The 15,725-nt window shown below is 35.1% G+C and overlaps 1 protein-coding gene across 3 annotated transcripts in view; it reads right to left on the bottom strand.

Annotated features, from left to right (window-relative positions):
* The window catches only part of msn (serine/threonine-protein kinase msn), a 120,974-nt gene that overhangs the window by 34,724 nt on the left and 70,525 nt on the right, over positions 1–15,725 (bottom strand). For 2 of the 3 annotated variants that reach the window (XM_089090479.1, XM_089090480.1), the window contains exons 14-16: positions 11,935–12,055; positions 9,597–10,208; positions 1,350–1,436 (exon numbers count right to left, since the gene is read on the bottom strand). In XM_089090479.1, coding sequence (XP_088946605.1) covers positions 1,350–1,436; positions 9,597–10,208; positions 11,935–12,055 — 820 coding nt within the window. The remainder of the gene's footprint in view (positions 1–1,349; positions 1,437–9,596; positions 10,209–11,934; positions 12,056–15,725) is intronic. The other variant, XM_089090481.1, reaches the window with a different exon arrangement.

Raw genomic sequence — 15,725 nt, 5'->3', positions numbered from 1 at the left:
GTCAGACACTCCCTCTTCAGTCACAGCCATCCACAAGCCTGAGTCGAATGCCGTCACGATGTCTAAACACGCCATTTGTGAACGGCTAGAGTTTTTCTCGGTGATCAACAATTTGTCAGTGCAAATAGCTTATCCGCAAATCCCACTTGTGGTTGAAAACCCGCTAGGTTAAGCTTGCTTATTGTACTAACCATTGAGGCTGAACCAGCTAAAGAGGAATGTTATGAAGACTTTTACTGTATTCAGATCAGTAAAATATTGTTTTTTGAATTGTGTATATGAATCTTTAATCTTCACCAATAGTTCAGGATGGTATAGAATATGTTTATCCAAAAGAGTAACTTTTAACAAACATCGGAAAAAACAAGAACGTAGTGATACAAGGAGCTACAGAGACAGCAACACAAAAAAAAAAAAAACAGCCAGGGCTATACCAAGGTCAACACAATAAGATATATATGGAAAACGTGAAACAATAAAATCCATGGATTTATAACGAATAAAACACTGGACTAAGTAACTACGATATCTTTCTGTTGCTGAAGCGAAATTCTCTAGGTGAAAGTTAATTGGCATTCTTTCTAGTTAGTCGGTTATCGTATTTAGTCTGGCCGGTTAAATACTGAAGTAGCTAAAATCTCTGATGTAGTTCACTATATCTTTTTTTTTCAATTGGCACCAAATTGCAACAAAAATTATGACTCCGCTCACAACTAACTGGGTGATATAAGTCAACAGCGAAAGAAATTCCTATTTTGTAAAATGTTTTCTTTTTTTTCTTTTTATTTATTATGTTTATATTCCACTAGTACTACTTGTTCTCTTGTAGTTGTGGGTAATAAATGATTGAATTGAAAAATATTTTTGAACAACGAAATTTTTTTTGGATTTTTGACCAGAAAATTTCCTCAAGAGCTAGACAAAAGGAACTTGGGAGCATGTTTGCAAGCAAAGGATACCATTTTATTCAGACGGTAATTACCTGTTACTAAAAAAAGCGACAAATAATCTGAAACAGCCCCGTAGATAGAGCAATTCATGTGTTTTACCAACATTACACCTACGAACAAGGAAACGAGGATCCATTTTTGAGTTCCAGTTTCTAAGGCCAAAACACTTTTCGACAAGCCAAAAATTTAGTTAGGTGGGACGACTATTTTCATTGATCTTCAACTATGTTGATGAGTTGTTTTGATTTTGAAAATGTTCAAATCTCAGTGTCAGTTACTTGTATAACCACTTTTCCAGCTGGAATTATTCATTTTGACCTAAACTAATAACTAATACAAACAATTATTTGTGCTTATAATAGGCGCAGTAAACTATGGAAAATGAGGGCAATTAAATACCTGAGAAAGTAGGTCTGGGAGGACTGTACTTCCTCTAGAGCCAGGTGTACCGAGCAGAGGGGTTCCTTCTGTTCTTTCTTCCCGAGCCTGGAAAAATAAAAATCTAAATTGATGGTATATAAATTTTAGTAACAAACAATTCAATTGATATAGTTAAAGCATAATAGTGAGTGTTTATATCAGAAAATATTAGCAGACTTGAATGATTTTTTCTTCTTTTTTTTACACATGCAATTGACGATGAGAATGTATTTTTACATACTAAATTCGTTTCCTTTAACAAAAAAAAAAAAAAAAGTACAAATCATTAAGAATTTGGGATTCAAATTGAAACCTGGGTGAACACATGACATATCAATTTTAATATATCCGACAACACCCAAATCGGCTTCATTTCTGAACCAAACCAAGGTTGATTCTGAATCTTGAAAACAACAAACAGGCAAAAGAAAGCTAAGGAAATTAGCAGGCGAATAGAGACTGTCAAACTCTTTTAAAGGGTTGACTTTCTTTACTTCCATCGCTTCATTTCGAAGGGGTGGTGTTGGCGACGAAAAAGCAGATGCTCTTGCAAAAGCTTTCGCAAAGGTCTCTCAACATGATGGCGCTAGAGTATCCCCTCCCCTTTTTTCACCATGAGCAGATACGAACACTACTAGTGTGAATATAATCAGTAGCACGGTGTTTAGAATGCTCAGAGAGCTGGATTTCACGAAATCATCCGGTCCTGACACGATGCCCATCTCGTCATCGAAAGGCGTATCCCCAAACTTAGCAGTCTTTAGGCCTCTTTATTTAGAAAATGCTTTGCAGCAGGATCATTCAAGAATACGTGGAAAGGTACTCACGCTCTCCCTGTTCCAAAGGCAGATCCCTACTGGTGTAGGGTTTTATCACACATTCAATCTCCTATCCAGCGTAGAAAACTTTATGAGAATGTCATAAATAAGTCTTTTTATTAGTACCTCTAGACACATCGATTGTTGACATCCATTGTTGGCTGACACTCAATATGCTTTTCGTAGAAAGCAATCTACGTTAGACTGTCTCATTGCGCAGTGTCAATTCGCCTTCTTTCCCTTGATATCGCAAAATATTTTGATCAAGTATGGCACGAGGGCCTTCTATGTAAAATAAAAGCCTATGCAGTTGACGGTTGGGTGCTCACTGACTTTTTTTTTTTGTCAACGTTTAAAAAGAGTTGTCCTTGGCGGTTTCGTTTCAAAAAAACATCTAGTGTTATGAGGAGTACCCGAAGGAAGTAGTCTTTTCCTGGTGTTCATCAGCAACCTAGGGGATAATCCTGCTATAAAAAATTCAACACATTGCTGATGATACGACGATAATGATCTCCATAGCAAGATCCCAGCAAAATTAAGATGGAAAAACCGCCGACTTGGAAAAAAACTGAGATGTAGGCGTACGTGTTGCTTGTCAGCTTCAATGCATCAAAGACAAAGATCTTATCATTTCGAAGGCACTAAATGTAAAGACTCATCTCGTATCTACCTTCCAAGAAGTAGTAATAAAAAGATTAAATACTATTTCTGTCATAGTATCAAAAGATTAGGCATTTATGTCAGTCTTTTACAAATACATGTATTCTCCTCCCCTCCACTAGAGGAGTTGTTGAAACTCGTTTTCGAAAGATCAAAGCCTTAAACGGTAACTCGCAAAAGCACAGCTCGGCAGGACTACCTTGAGCAGGGTACTTACCTTTAATTAAAATACCTAAAAATGAAGTTTACCCGACAATCTATCGCCACTTGGAATAGCCTCTCAGCAGAGGTAATAACTAAAAATCACTCCCTTGAAGCATTGAAGCAAAGGTACAACAAAACAATACATCAAAGCTGAAAATAAAATGAAGAAATTACCAGGACAAGCGGCGCATCCTCATTGTTGATTAAGCCGCGAAGATTGTAGCAAAAAAAAAAAAAAAAAAAACGAAAAAAAGTAAATTATGGTAAAAAAAAATCCTGGTTGTACTTAACCCCCCCTTCTCCCCCCCCCCCAAAAAAAAACGACGAAGCCGTTGGTACACGACAACCGTTTTTATTTTACTATTTATTCTTTCAAAATGCGCGCTAGAATTGGCCTAATCTAAATGAACATTGCAAAATGCGAAGTCTCCAATCGTCTTTGTATCTATGAGCTAAAGGTCCCATTGGGGATATAATCACAACTCTCTCTTATTCCTCTTTTTTTTATTAGTAAGATTTTTAACAACCCAGTTCAATTTTAATCACTTTTAGCGGCGTATCACCCGCAATAAGAATAAAACGAATTGTTCATAAGACACCTTTACCTCTTGCCATAAAACAAACATTGAGTTGCCATAAGAAAGTCCTTACTCGTTCTAATCGCCTGGTGAAAAACTACATGCACGAATTTAGGTGTTTGCTTATATGCGGAATTTGGCGGTAAGTTTTTTGTATGAATTCTTAGAACATTACATGGAAAACTTCTAAAAGGCTTATATGTATCTAATCTTGTCAATTATTCTTTAAAAAATTATAGGAACAGCTTCTGCTGGAACCTTTATTTCATAGATAATTAGCCCAAAAATAAAGCTGTTTGATCTGTTCCCCTTTACAAAAAAAATACAGTGCAGATAACCGTGCCAGTGGTGTTATGATGCGTTCTTCTCGTCACCTCAATACTTGACGATTTTAATTCAAAAAGCGATATGTGTCACAACATAAATTTTCCAGAAGAGCAAAAAAAAAATTTGAATTTTTTGATTGTTATTAACGAACTATTTTCCCTAAGAAAACAAAATTTTGTTTGTTTGATCCTCAAGACAATTAAAATAATTGATATATCAGACACTCCAGTTTCTGACTATTTCCGCATTTATGAAAAGGTGATACAAACATTTTGGAAAAACAAAAACTTATAGTTTATATTATTCTAATTGGTAAATATGGTGTACCTGACATAACATTAAAATTGGTAAAGGTACACAGGAAGCTCTCAGGTACTGGCTCTTGATAAACTTTCTCCACATAATCGTCTTGTAAAAAATTTTCTATAGTTATCTTTCGTTTGTTGTACTTTTTTTCTGAATTTCATTTCTTGTGTGTATTTAATGTTTATTTTTTTTTTTTTACTTCTCTATAGTTCTTTATTTCGTGTGTGTTTATTAAATTTTTTGTGTTTATTTAATGTAAAACATTTTCTATAGTCATTATTTTTCGTTTTTTCTGTGTTTGCATTTTTTGTGTGTATTTAGTTGTTTTTACTCCACATTCTAATACTTGTATAGCGTTTTTGTGGGTAAGGAATAAATTATTATTATTATTATTATTAGAGCTATCTTGACGACCGACGAACGTTTAGAAAAACGAACTGAACCAATCAACTGCTCATATTTAACGTAATAGAATGATTTAACAATATCACTTGAAAAATCTGCTTCAGATAGTGTCGATTGAATAAACACTGACGTCATAGTATCAATCACATTGGAAATTCATATTAAAAAAGATTAAAACATAAAGAAATCATTAGAAAAGAAACAATACAATAGGAAACATAGCTGCACCCCCCAAAAGCTTTTGAAGCAACAAGGATAAAGTACCAAAGATTCTTTCCCATAACAACTACCAGAGACCCATACCCTGGTTGTATCTTTAAGCGTGCAGAGACCTCACATTTAAGAAGACAGCAAGATATCTTAAAAACATAAATGGCAAGGTCTGGTAAAAAAGTCAGACTGCAAAAACAGTGTTGGGTTTTCACACAAGCTCACTCGAATATTCTTTAGTGTGCACCAAAGTATAATCATCTACTGAACAAGTACAGTCAAAACTCTCCAAAAGTGGCCCGCGTACCTCAGCGCCTCTAGAGGGAAAATGTTGTACTACTTAATCGCTCCGAGCCAATAAATTAAATTTAATCAAAATATAAACACATACAACAAGTACTGACAAAACCTATCCTCTCCACACAAAAAAAGTGACCCTTTGTTCGCGTCTCCGGAGACGATTCCATACCTATGCGAATCTGGCGAGTAAATCACAAGTTCCGTAGGTGATTATACTTGTTCCGTAAAAGCTGTATTAAATTTAATTTATTGGCTGGGAGCGATTAAGTAGTACAACATTTACCCTCTAGAGGCGCTGAGGTACGCGGGGTCACTTTTGGAGAGTTTTGTCAGTACTTGGTCAGTATGTGTTTATACTTTGAATTTAAAATACAGCTTTTATGAAACAAGTATAATCACCTACGGAACTTGTGATTTAGTCGCCAGGTTCGCATAGGTATGGAATCGTCTCCGGAGACGCGGACAAAGGGTCACTTTTTTTGTGTGGAGAGGATAGGTTTTGTCAGTACTTGGTCAGTATGTGTTTATACTTTGGTGTGCACCTAAGGTACTATGTAATAAGGTATCTAATTTATTTCAGGTCCCTCAACAATTTCACGTGTTTAGCAAATAGAAATTGAAGGAAAAACCAAAAGACTATTTATATAGGAAGACTCAGAAAAAAATCACACAGCTAAACTACTTATACAACACAGTTAAGCAGAATACTCACAATATTTTCATGGCACTTACAAAATATGTCTACTAGCTGGGAAATTTTCGAAGAAATTTAAGAACTTCTTACTTTTTCAAATAAAGAGATACAAGTGCACATTGGCACTCGAAGTGTATACTAGCAGAAACGAAAGAACAAAGGTCAATTTAGCTTAAGATAATATATTACCGGAATAAAATCCAATGGGAGACAACACGGAAGAAATATGGGGGGGGGGGGTTAATATAAAATCTATCCAGGTTATTTTATGAAGTCAGCCATTTCCTTGGGTTAGCAGCCCACAGATTCCTTCAGCTTTTCTTCTGGAACTGATTTACAAGTGTTTTGACGGCCTAAATGCTCGGACCAAACGGAAGATTTAGCAACTTTAGTAAAAAAAAAAATAATGAAATGATTGCAGGGCTCACACTGATAATTGTCCGAGAGGATACAAAACGAGAAATTTGGTTTTCATAGAAGCGACCTGGATACCTAACTCGACGAGGCCAGAACAAGCTATGACAATTGCTTTTTGAAATACTTTCTGAAAGATCATTAGAAAAAGTATTCTCATCTGGAAAAAATGGGTGGCAAGTACCGATATAATCTTCAATAAGATAAAGGAGAATGTACTTCGGAAAGTTATGAATAACATCATGTGTGTATAGCTGAATTCAGAACCGAGCCTAGTTTTGCACCTCACCAAATACAATGTTATTGCTAAGGCAACTTTTCAGCCCCGTCGATAGAAACGCATTACACTAGCAATTCCAGAACAGATTGCAAAGAAACAGAAAAAGCTACTACATAGCAGTAATCCTGATTTTCCGAAACTTATTCAAAGACCAGACTTCTTTTTGTTGAAATCCTTGGTCAGAAGACGATGTAAATAATAATTAAAAAGCAAAAAATCAAAAACAAAATATTGGAAAAATTCAACGTTATCACATCATACGTGATGTGATAAAGCTACTAAATTGCAGTAATATTTTTGAATGAATAAAAACCGATTTTGTTTCAAATCGTTTTTAAATTTGTTTCCAAAAATGGAATCCTTGCAATCCAGGAACGCATGCAACACTTTTGGGGAGAAGGGGGAATAAACAGAAAAAAACGCAAAATTCAGGTGACTAATGCGAAAAACATGAAATTATGAAGACAAACATTTAATTTAAGGATTTTATGAGAGAACACGGACCCTACCCCACCCCCTTCATCTGTGTGTACATCTGTTGTGATCGCAAACATGACCTTTCATATCCAGTATTTTGACTTACATTGTTTTTCCCGAAGCACTCAAGTTTTTCAGTCCTAGTTAAAGGGTAAAAATTCCTCTCCTAGAAAATTGGTTGGGCGCCTGCCATTATGGAATTTTGACAGCGCCATTGCATGTAATCAGTTATCAAAAACAACTACCCTTCTCTGGTATTTTCATTTCATTTAAATAAAACGTCTTTTCGCTTTTCTTTTGGTTATTTTTGCTTTTTGATAGGATACTCCTCCTCGGGTCAGTAAGGAGAAACTAGATAATAACCCAAGAGATTGACAGGGTTCACGCAGTCCCAGAATGATATTGAATTTGAAGACTGCTGAGGCGATTGAGAGGGTTTCACAGAAGAGCCATCAAAGCTTGATGCCTTCAAGGTTTCTCGAACTGCTACTAATGATTTATCATTGCATCAAACCGCCTGATCTTCTAGCTCCTTCTCATCTGCTTCCATTTAGATTCCCAAAAGCACAATTTTCGGCAGCTGGTTTTCCATCATCCATGAAAGGTGACGTATACATCTTAATCTTCATTTCATTAAAAAAAAATTGAGACGGTAGAATCATGCCATAATTCACACAGGTTTCTAGTTTCATGACAGTCGCTCAAACGAGTATCAACACGTATTCTTAGCCAATTCCTCTGTAAAACATTCAATCTACCTTCTGCAATTTTCCCAAGCACCGAATGTTTCAGAACTGAATATCGCGACTATCGTTAATGTGGCTTTTAGTGTCGTACTCTTAGTTCTATGACCTAGCTCCTGATTTGCTCATAACAGTGTCTCATTAAGCAGTATTAAAGCAACTCAAAGAGGAAAGAGTAAGTCACAACAATTTTCAGTAAATTCAGGGGGGATTCCTCCTCACTTTATAGAATCAAAACTGACTTTTTTGAGTTTCAAACACCCCTCCCTCCTCCCAGAACCACACAGGAAAAATTATCTGACATCACCCTCCCCAATGTTCTGTTCTTTATGCCTATACAAAGAAATGTATTGCCTTTTAGGTATTAACTTTTGCATTATCTTTTTTTTCGCCCAAACACACCCCCTCCTAAGAAACCATTGCAGCCTCATAATGCACCGTTTTTGTTCACCTCCTCCTAAGAAGGGGGTGAACACCCCCCTCATAATGCACCGTTTTTGTATTCCCCTTTCCCTACCGAAATTCCCTTGAAAAAACCTTTCATCCCACGCTAAAGCTCTGTCCTATATGCACCTATGACTACAAACTCCAAACAAAGCCTTGGTTACAGATAATCATAATTTATTCCTTATATTAAAATGAATGAATAAGCAAAGAACTAATCTAAAGCAAATTTACACACAAATATATCAATACAGCTCCTGCTCGTTGGTTCATAAACCTAGAAAGACAAGCTATGACATATTTCAGCCAACTTTTTGCAGCTCCAGAAAGTACCAAGGACGCCGAAATGAGGAAAATTGTGTCGCCCCGGGACCCAACTATTCATACCTAAGAGCCGCAGTTATTGGTAGCTTACAAATTTTGTTTTTGGTAGTTTCAAAGAATAGCACCACATTTTCGACATTGTTGCAACATTAATCCGTAAAAATTCGCCCGTAAAAACTTTTCAACCGTAAAAATTCAAATATTAACAATCTGGACATACCCAAAGACAAATGAACCTTCAAAGGAAAGCTACATCTTCTTAAGCTGTTTGGTGCCATATGTTGTTTGCTTAATTTGGCTGATTTTTCAACCACGTTTCTATTTTTAAGTTTGGCACCCGCCAATACCAAAAATTACAGAACTGCATATGGAGGTATTTTTCAAAAAAACTGAATTCCAGCTTTTTTCAAATTTTTTAAGGTATATTTGGTTTTGTAAGTTTCCACTTAACCAAATCATACAATTGAACTTCATTTCCCTGTCCTCAGTACTTCATAGTGCGTCTACGCCACTCTTCATTGGGGTGATTTACTCAAACACACCCAAGCAAATAGAATAAATAGTTTACAATCTTGAAGACTGCGCGCAAATGATAGCGAGAAAAATTAATTAATGAATTTTCTTATTTAATCTATTAATTTAATAATCAATCAATTATTTTTTACTTAATTAATTAAAATTAATGAATTTAAGTAGTCCCCATCCCCGCAGATATAAACGAACAGTCAGGATAGAAAAAAACAAAAAAAAACAGAAAGTGCTGAATTTTGCGACAGAGCTATAATCGTAGCAGCGAATAAAATATTGCTTATGTTAATTATTGTACCATCTTAATTTCCAAATAGACTAAGTTTAATTACTTCTTTCTTCGTGCCATAAGCATCTATGGTTAAGAGCATTCACAAAGTCGTCTTTAGCAAGCAAATCCTCATAAATCATGCAATATCAACTGTTTAACAAATTCTACCAAATAGTTAGTCGGCTGTGATTTTGCACTCGTAAATGCCAGTAATTTTCGAGCATGCGCAGCGTGCGCACTAACCTTCACTATGTCTTCAGGTCGCAATGCCACCACAGAATTGGTCGATTCCACTGATTCGGATTTGAGCAATGGTGGTCTCAGTGAGCGTAGGCGCTGCATTTCACGGGAAAATCGTGACTCTCGATCAACTCTACGTTTCTCCAATTCACTCCTCAACTCCGCACGGCGAAGGTCCAAGTCAGTTTTTTCACGGCGTCGTTGACTCCAATCCTTCTTAGGTAGTTCGCTAATATCGATATCATCAAAAGCAGATGAATTACGACGCGATAAATCTGTTGTACTTGACTTTCTAGTTATACCAACTAGAATCGGGTCGGATTTCTCTTTACTGAACGGTTTCCAAGCATCTTTACCTACTCTAAATATAATTGATTCCTTACGCGGGGAAACAACATAATCTGATTCAATCCGCCTATGAACACGGGGCGGTGGTTGATCTATGTTCCTTGATGACCCGGGAGAGTAGCTGAAATCTCTAGTCTTTTCTACATGGAACATCGAGTCTGCTTTCTCTCCAACAGCAACATTGACTGTAGCCTCTTCGTTTGCACTCTTGAAAAACTTAGTAAAGTCCCAATCGCGGAGCAATTCTTCCTGGGTAACAGATTCTCGCTAATGAACATAAGAATATTGTACATATGCATATATCTATTTATTAATTTATATATATATATATATATATATATATATATATATATATATATATATATATATATATATATATATATATATATATATATATATATGTATATATATATATAACGCAGCTATATTTAGAATTAAAAATGAATTAAAATTCACTTCAAATATTAGTGATTTTAACTATGAAATCGTTTTTTTTTTTGGAATATAATAAAGTTTTATAACGTCAATCATTTTATTTCCGCTTTTTTTTTTTTTTTTTTTTTTTTTTTTTTTAATTCCCACCTCCTCTCCTCTCGGTGACTTTCAAATTTTCTTTAACAATATCTCATAATTTATTTAATGTCACCTACTCTTTTCTTAAAAAAAACTCCGCTTTTTATTTGACGACAAAATTTATAATTTAGAAACTGAAGGTAAGACACTTTTTTGGATAGTGACAAACTACATGTACAACCAGCCAGGTATATACATTTTCTTTTTTTATGGATGGGAGGGGGGGGGGGGGAGCAATCTGCACTTACACTTCTATATTTATTTTGTATATACAACGCTTCTCAGTTTTATATTAAAATATTCCTTATGTTTACTTTTCTTTTTTCAATACATATAGGGCTCCAGTAGAGCATACTTGTGACCCGAATGTCCAGATTGTTTTAGCTTTTAAACGTTTTTACAAATAATATATTTAAGGGAGGTCTTTAAATATTTACGTAGCCCCCTCTCCTCCTTCGCGCATGTTTGTGACTCAGGGTACTTACACAGGGAGACTCCATCCTCTCCCCCTCTGTCATTAGGTTGAGTCCCAGGGAACTTCGGGAAGTTTTGAAGTTATAAGGAGGTTAGGAAAATCATTTTCCTTTTATTTTTTCTATGGATATCAAGCAAAAATCGATTTTTTGACGTTAAAATGAAATTTGAAAATCAATAATACCGTTATGACTCATTCGTACCGAGGTACATATTACAGACTGTATTGTGCAATAGAAGATTTAGCATGTGAAACTCATTAATCTAATACATATTTTACCTACCAAAGGACATAGAAATGTGGATGGATGGCGTTTTAAAATAAATGGTCTGCATATGGGAAATAGCCGTAACCGATACCTATATTAACGCTAGCCTAACAGCTAAACCGAGTCTACCTGGAAGACTAAGTATCTGGTATCCGTCAATTAATCCAGCGACAAATTCTGGTCTAGCCTGGCAAGAATATTGTTCTTTAAGTATTACATTGTTTTCTCATATTTTCTACACTTTTAATCTCGATTTACTAGTTTTAGCGTAAATTCACATAATTTTCTTCTTAATGATCACCCCTCATATTTACTTGAAAAACAAAAATTCAAGAAATCTTTCTTTCTCTTATATGTTCTATCGGTTGAATGAATTAACCTGATAATCTTTATAGTAATACTAGTGAGAGAAAAAAAGATATACGACATATCCTTGATAAATTGAATTTTTCGATCCCACCGTATACGTATCCTACCGTAATAACGTAATAACTCGCAACTTCAAAAAGAATTCGCCATCCAGAGTGTTGTGATCCCCTTGAGAACCAAAGCTCCATTTGAGAGATAAAGGAAAAACAGTCCAAATGAAAAAACAAGCAGTCGTTCAAGTAAAACATTTAAGAAAGAAAAATAAATTAGATAATAAACTGGCGGGGGGGGGGGGAGGATTAGCTTACCCTTCGGTTGACTAGTGTTCCCGTTCCATCATCGTCAGGAGTAGGGGGGAGAGGTCTATTTGGAGGCCCGGCTGACACTGGGGTGCCTTCACCAGCATAAGACGAGCGACTACCTTCAATTCTAGAAAAAAGACACATTAATGAATAGTAAGGCAATAACCCCATCAAGCTAGAATAACGAAAAAATGGCAAACCCATCATAAAAAAGAATCAGCTTCTATCAACCGGAGTTTCAAAATACATATCGATATATATATATATATATATATATATATATATATATATATATATAGACATAGACGGGAGAATACTGAGAGAGGGGGGGGGATCAGACGCACATAGAGACATAGAAAGACAGAGAGAGATAAATAGATATAGAGAGAAACGTAATTTAAATAAAACAACTTTCAAAATAGTTCAATCTGTTCGGACAATTTGGCCTAAAGTAGGAAACAGTAATTGGATGGACGTTTTAAATCTATCGAGAAGCTGTTAAGAAAACTTCGAAAAAGAGGAAAACAATAAAAACAGAAAAAACGAAACAAATATGCATGAGATTAGTTGAAAATCTATTTTAAAACATACTTACGGAACAATAACACATAAAAATGTCACTTCAGAATAAAATTACACAAAAAAGAATAAACTGAAATATAAAACGAAGTTATATGACTTTCAAGTTTTAATCAGAAAAACCATATAAAGTTGTAAGACTCTATAAATTATTTTCCAATTCCAAATCGAAGCAAATAGCGCTGTTAAAGCAAGCAAAAATGACCAGAATGAAAGAATAGTTGTTGAACTCTCCCCTCCCCTCAACACCGCATTTTTAACATTCAATTGGTTGCAGGGACCTTATGGAAAACAACGTGATCACCTTTGTTGAAAAATGTGGGAACTGGGAATACTTCGATTCTTTTAGAAAATCGATCAAACATCTATAATTATCAATTGGGAATGCGTTGGATTGTAATGGAATTTCAGTAAAGCGTATGAAACCACTTGAACGCTGCGGGGGGGGGGGGAGGCTGATGGGTCAACAGTTCCTCTCCCGTTCAGGGTTTCAGTATCAATGTCGCTCTTTAAAATGTTTCAAAATTTAATTCGAATTTAAATCAAAATTTAACTTAAATTTAATTTAAAATTTCAAAATTAATTCAAAAAACGTCTTTCAGCAAAAGTTATTCATAGAAAAATAAAGAGCCGAACTCAAAACCTAAAACGAGGACAAATAAAGTCATATAATAAGGTAAACTTAAAGCGAACAAGAATTAATATGAATGAATAAATGAAACATAAATAGAATATAGAATTATTATGAATAACTGTATTAAACTTAAAAACAACAGACATTACTAAGGATGAGAAAACAAAACTTAACAAGAATAACAATTATAATAATAAATCAATTCGACCTTGAAACGAGCAGAAATTGTCACAAATAAAAGTGGGCTATCGCCCCCTTAAGCCCCCTAGAGATCAGAGTCGTTTGTGAGTTACTGAAAACAATTTGTACTTCATGCAGTGCTTTAATTATTTGTCATACCATCAACAACAACGAAATTCAATCAACAGTGTTAATCAGCATTTACAAACAGGAACTACCACAAACAAGAGCGGGGCTTTCCCCTATCGTCAAAAAAGTTACAATGTTAATTGAACTTTACTGAAAACGATATGTATTTCGAATTGTGTGGTTTTTATTTGATAAAACATCAATTAAGGAAAAAAATCAAGGTAATAGTCAAAACTTGAAGTAACTAATTGTTCGTTCCCAGAAAGTAATATATATTCAAGCGCAAACTACTCAGCCTTTTACTCACAATTATTTAGGTTTGCACGAATATGCAGCAATTATACGAAATTAAAAACAGATGCTAAATTTTTGCTTTAATTTTGTTTTCAAAGTTATCAAATAATATTAAGGAATTAGTTCTGTTGGAATTTCACTTTGTTTCTCTGATTCGGATTCTTTTTTTATGTAAATGGTGCATTGCATCCGTGTCAGCTTGGAGGGCTGTTAAAATATAACGGTTTCCCAACAACCAATAAAACCATTTATTTTTTAAGCTACCCTTGGTTTCTTGAACATGGGTCTGTTCTAAAAAAAATTTCTGCCCGTTCACTAGTTTGCTCCTAACGGAATACATCTAATCTCCTTTTGTATGTATTTTTTTATGGTTTTATCAATAAGCAAGCATTTCACAAGGTTCACCTACCACATGGAAACCATAAGTATGTATTTCCAAAAAAAAGCCATCGGGCCATAGGAAAAAACAAACAAAACATAAACATAACAAAACCAACAAAAAAAACACAAATAAATAATAAAAAAAAAAACAAATAAATTAAAAATGGAAACCATATTCATAAACTTATGGTAGGCGTACCGGTGGCCGGCTTTTACCACCCGGAAAAGAGAAGGCGTCATAACATATAACCGTCAGAACATCGACAAAATCCGTCATAAAATCGACAAAAAAACCGTCAGGACATCGACACTAAAACTTTAGTTGTTTGGGGTTTAGCAGGGAAAAGGTACCTAGGATAGGTTAGGTTACGTATTTAATATATGCTACCCTTTATCCCCACCCTCCTGATGTGCAAATATATAGTCGAAATGTGTTTCTAAACTATTATGTACTTATTACTATTATATAAACTTATAAATTTTTTGTCGATGTCTTGACGGTTAGATGTTATGTCGTAAGATAAGATAAGATTTATTGCTGAAAAATGCCTATCACACGCCCAAAAGGGCCGAATTCGCACTTTAGCTTCAAATACAACGAAAAAAGAACATCAAAAACAAACAATCAAACAACAACAGAAAATTATAAAAGGGTCAATGTCAAATACGTAAAAACCTTAAAAACTAAAACAAAGTACAAAGTAAACTCATAAAATTAGGAGGCCAATGTCAAGTCAGCAAAAATGCCCAAAAAAATACTCGTAAAATTAACAAGGGGATAAAGTAGAATTAAAACAAAAACATAAGTTAGTCGGTGACTAACAAACATAAATATAAAACAACCAAATTTACAAAATGGGCATTAAAATTTAATAACTATGAGGTAAAGAGTGAGTGAGGGGGGGGGGGGGCACCGGCGAATCAGTGGTTGAGAATGTCAACTATTTAAGGGAAAAAAGTTATTATATATATTTCAGTGCAAACTCTTAGTGGGGCGAGAAGGGGGATTTTTGTTGACACAGAACACGGGAGGCGGGGTCGAAGGGGTGAATAATGACCGGGGAAAAGGGGAGTTGTTCGAGGGTTATGAAGGGCATTGCTAGCAAAACGCAAGTGCTTGTGACAGTTAGATGAAATGGTAGCCCCCCCCCCCGGAAAATACCCCCCTCCTCACGGCTGGTTGGTCTCTAACCTTTCCAATCGACTTATAAAAAAGGACTTGAACTCCTAATTTCTAATCTAATAAGAACCCTCCAAAGTTTCTGCGAACATGAGGTGGACGTGTGGATGAGGAAGGGGCAGTCCCCCTCCTATACAGAATAGGTTCTGTTCATTTTGGGTTACTTTTTCTTTAATAGTACATAATAACAGCGTAGACCCGAAATATTCCCAGAAATCACAAGGGAGTAGATATCAATTTCACATTTTTGATGCGTTTTTTAAAAACACATAAAGGTTAGTACGTATTTCTATGGTAAATCCTGATTGGCGGTGATCACTTGGGATTAACTCATTTGATTTGGTGTGTTTTTGCTTTGTGGATTGATTTAGGTGTTTTAGATATGGATCCCTCTTTTTGTTAATTGTGTTTGGCTGAACT

Source organism: Artemia sp. Qi Xiang Cuo, chromosome 6 (assembly GCF_049724085.1).
Source record: "Artemia sp. Qi Xiang Cuo chromosome 6, ASM4972408v1, whole genome shotgun sequence".
NCBI lineage: Eukaryota > Metazoa > Arthropoda > Branchiopoda > Anostraca > Artemiidae > Artemia > Artemia sp. Qi Xiang Cuo.
The sequence above is the reverse complement of the archived record's forward strand: the minus strand, read 5'-3'. Positions and strand labels throughout refer to the sequence as shown.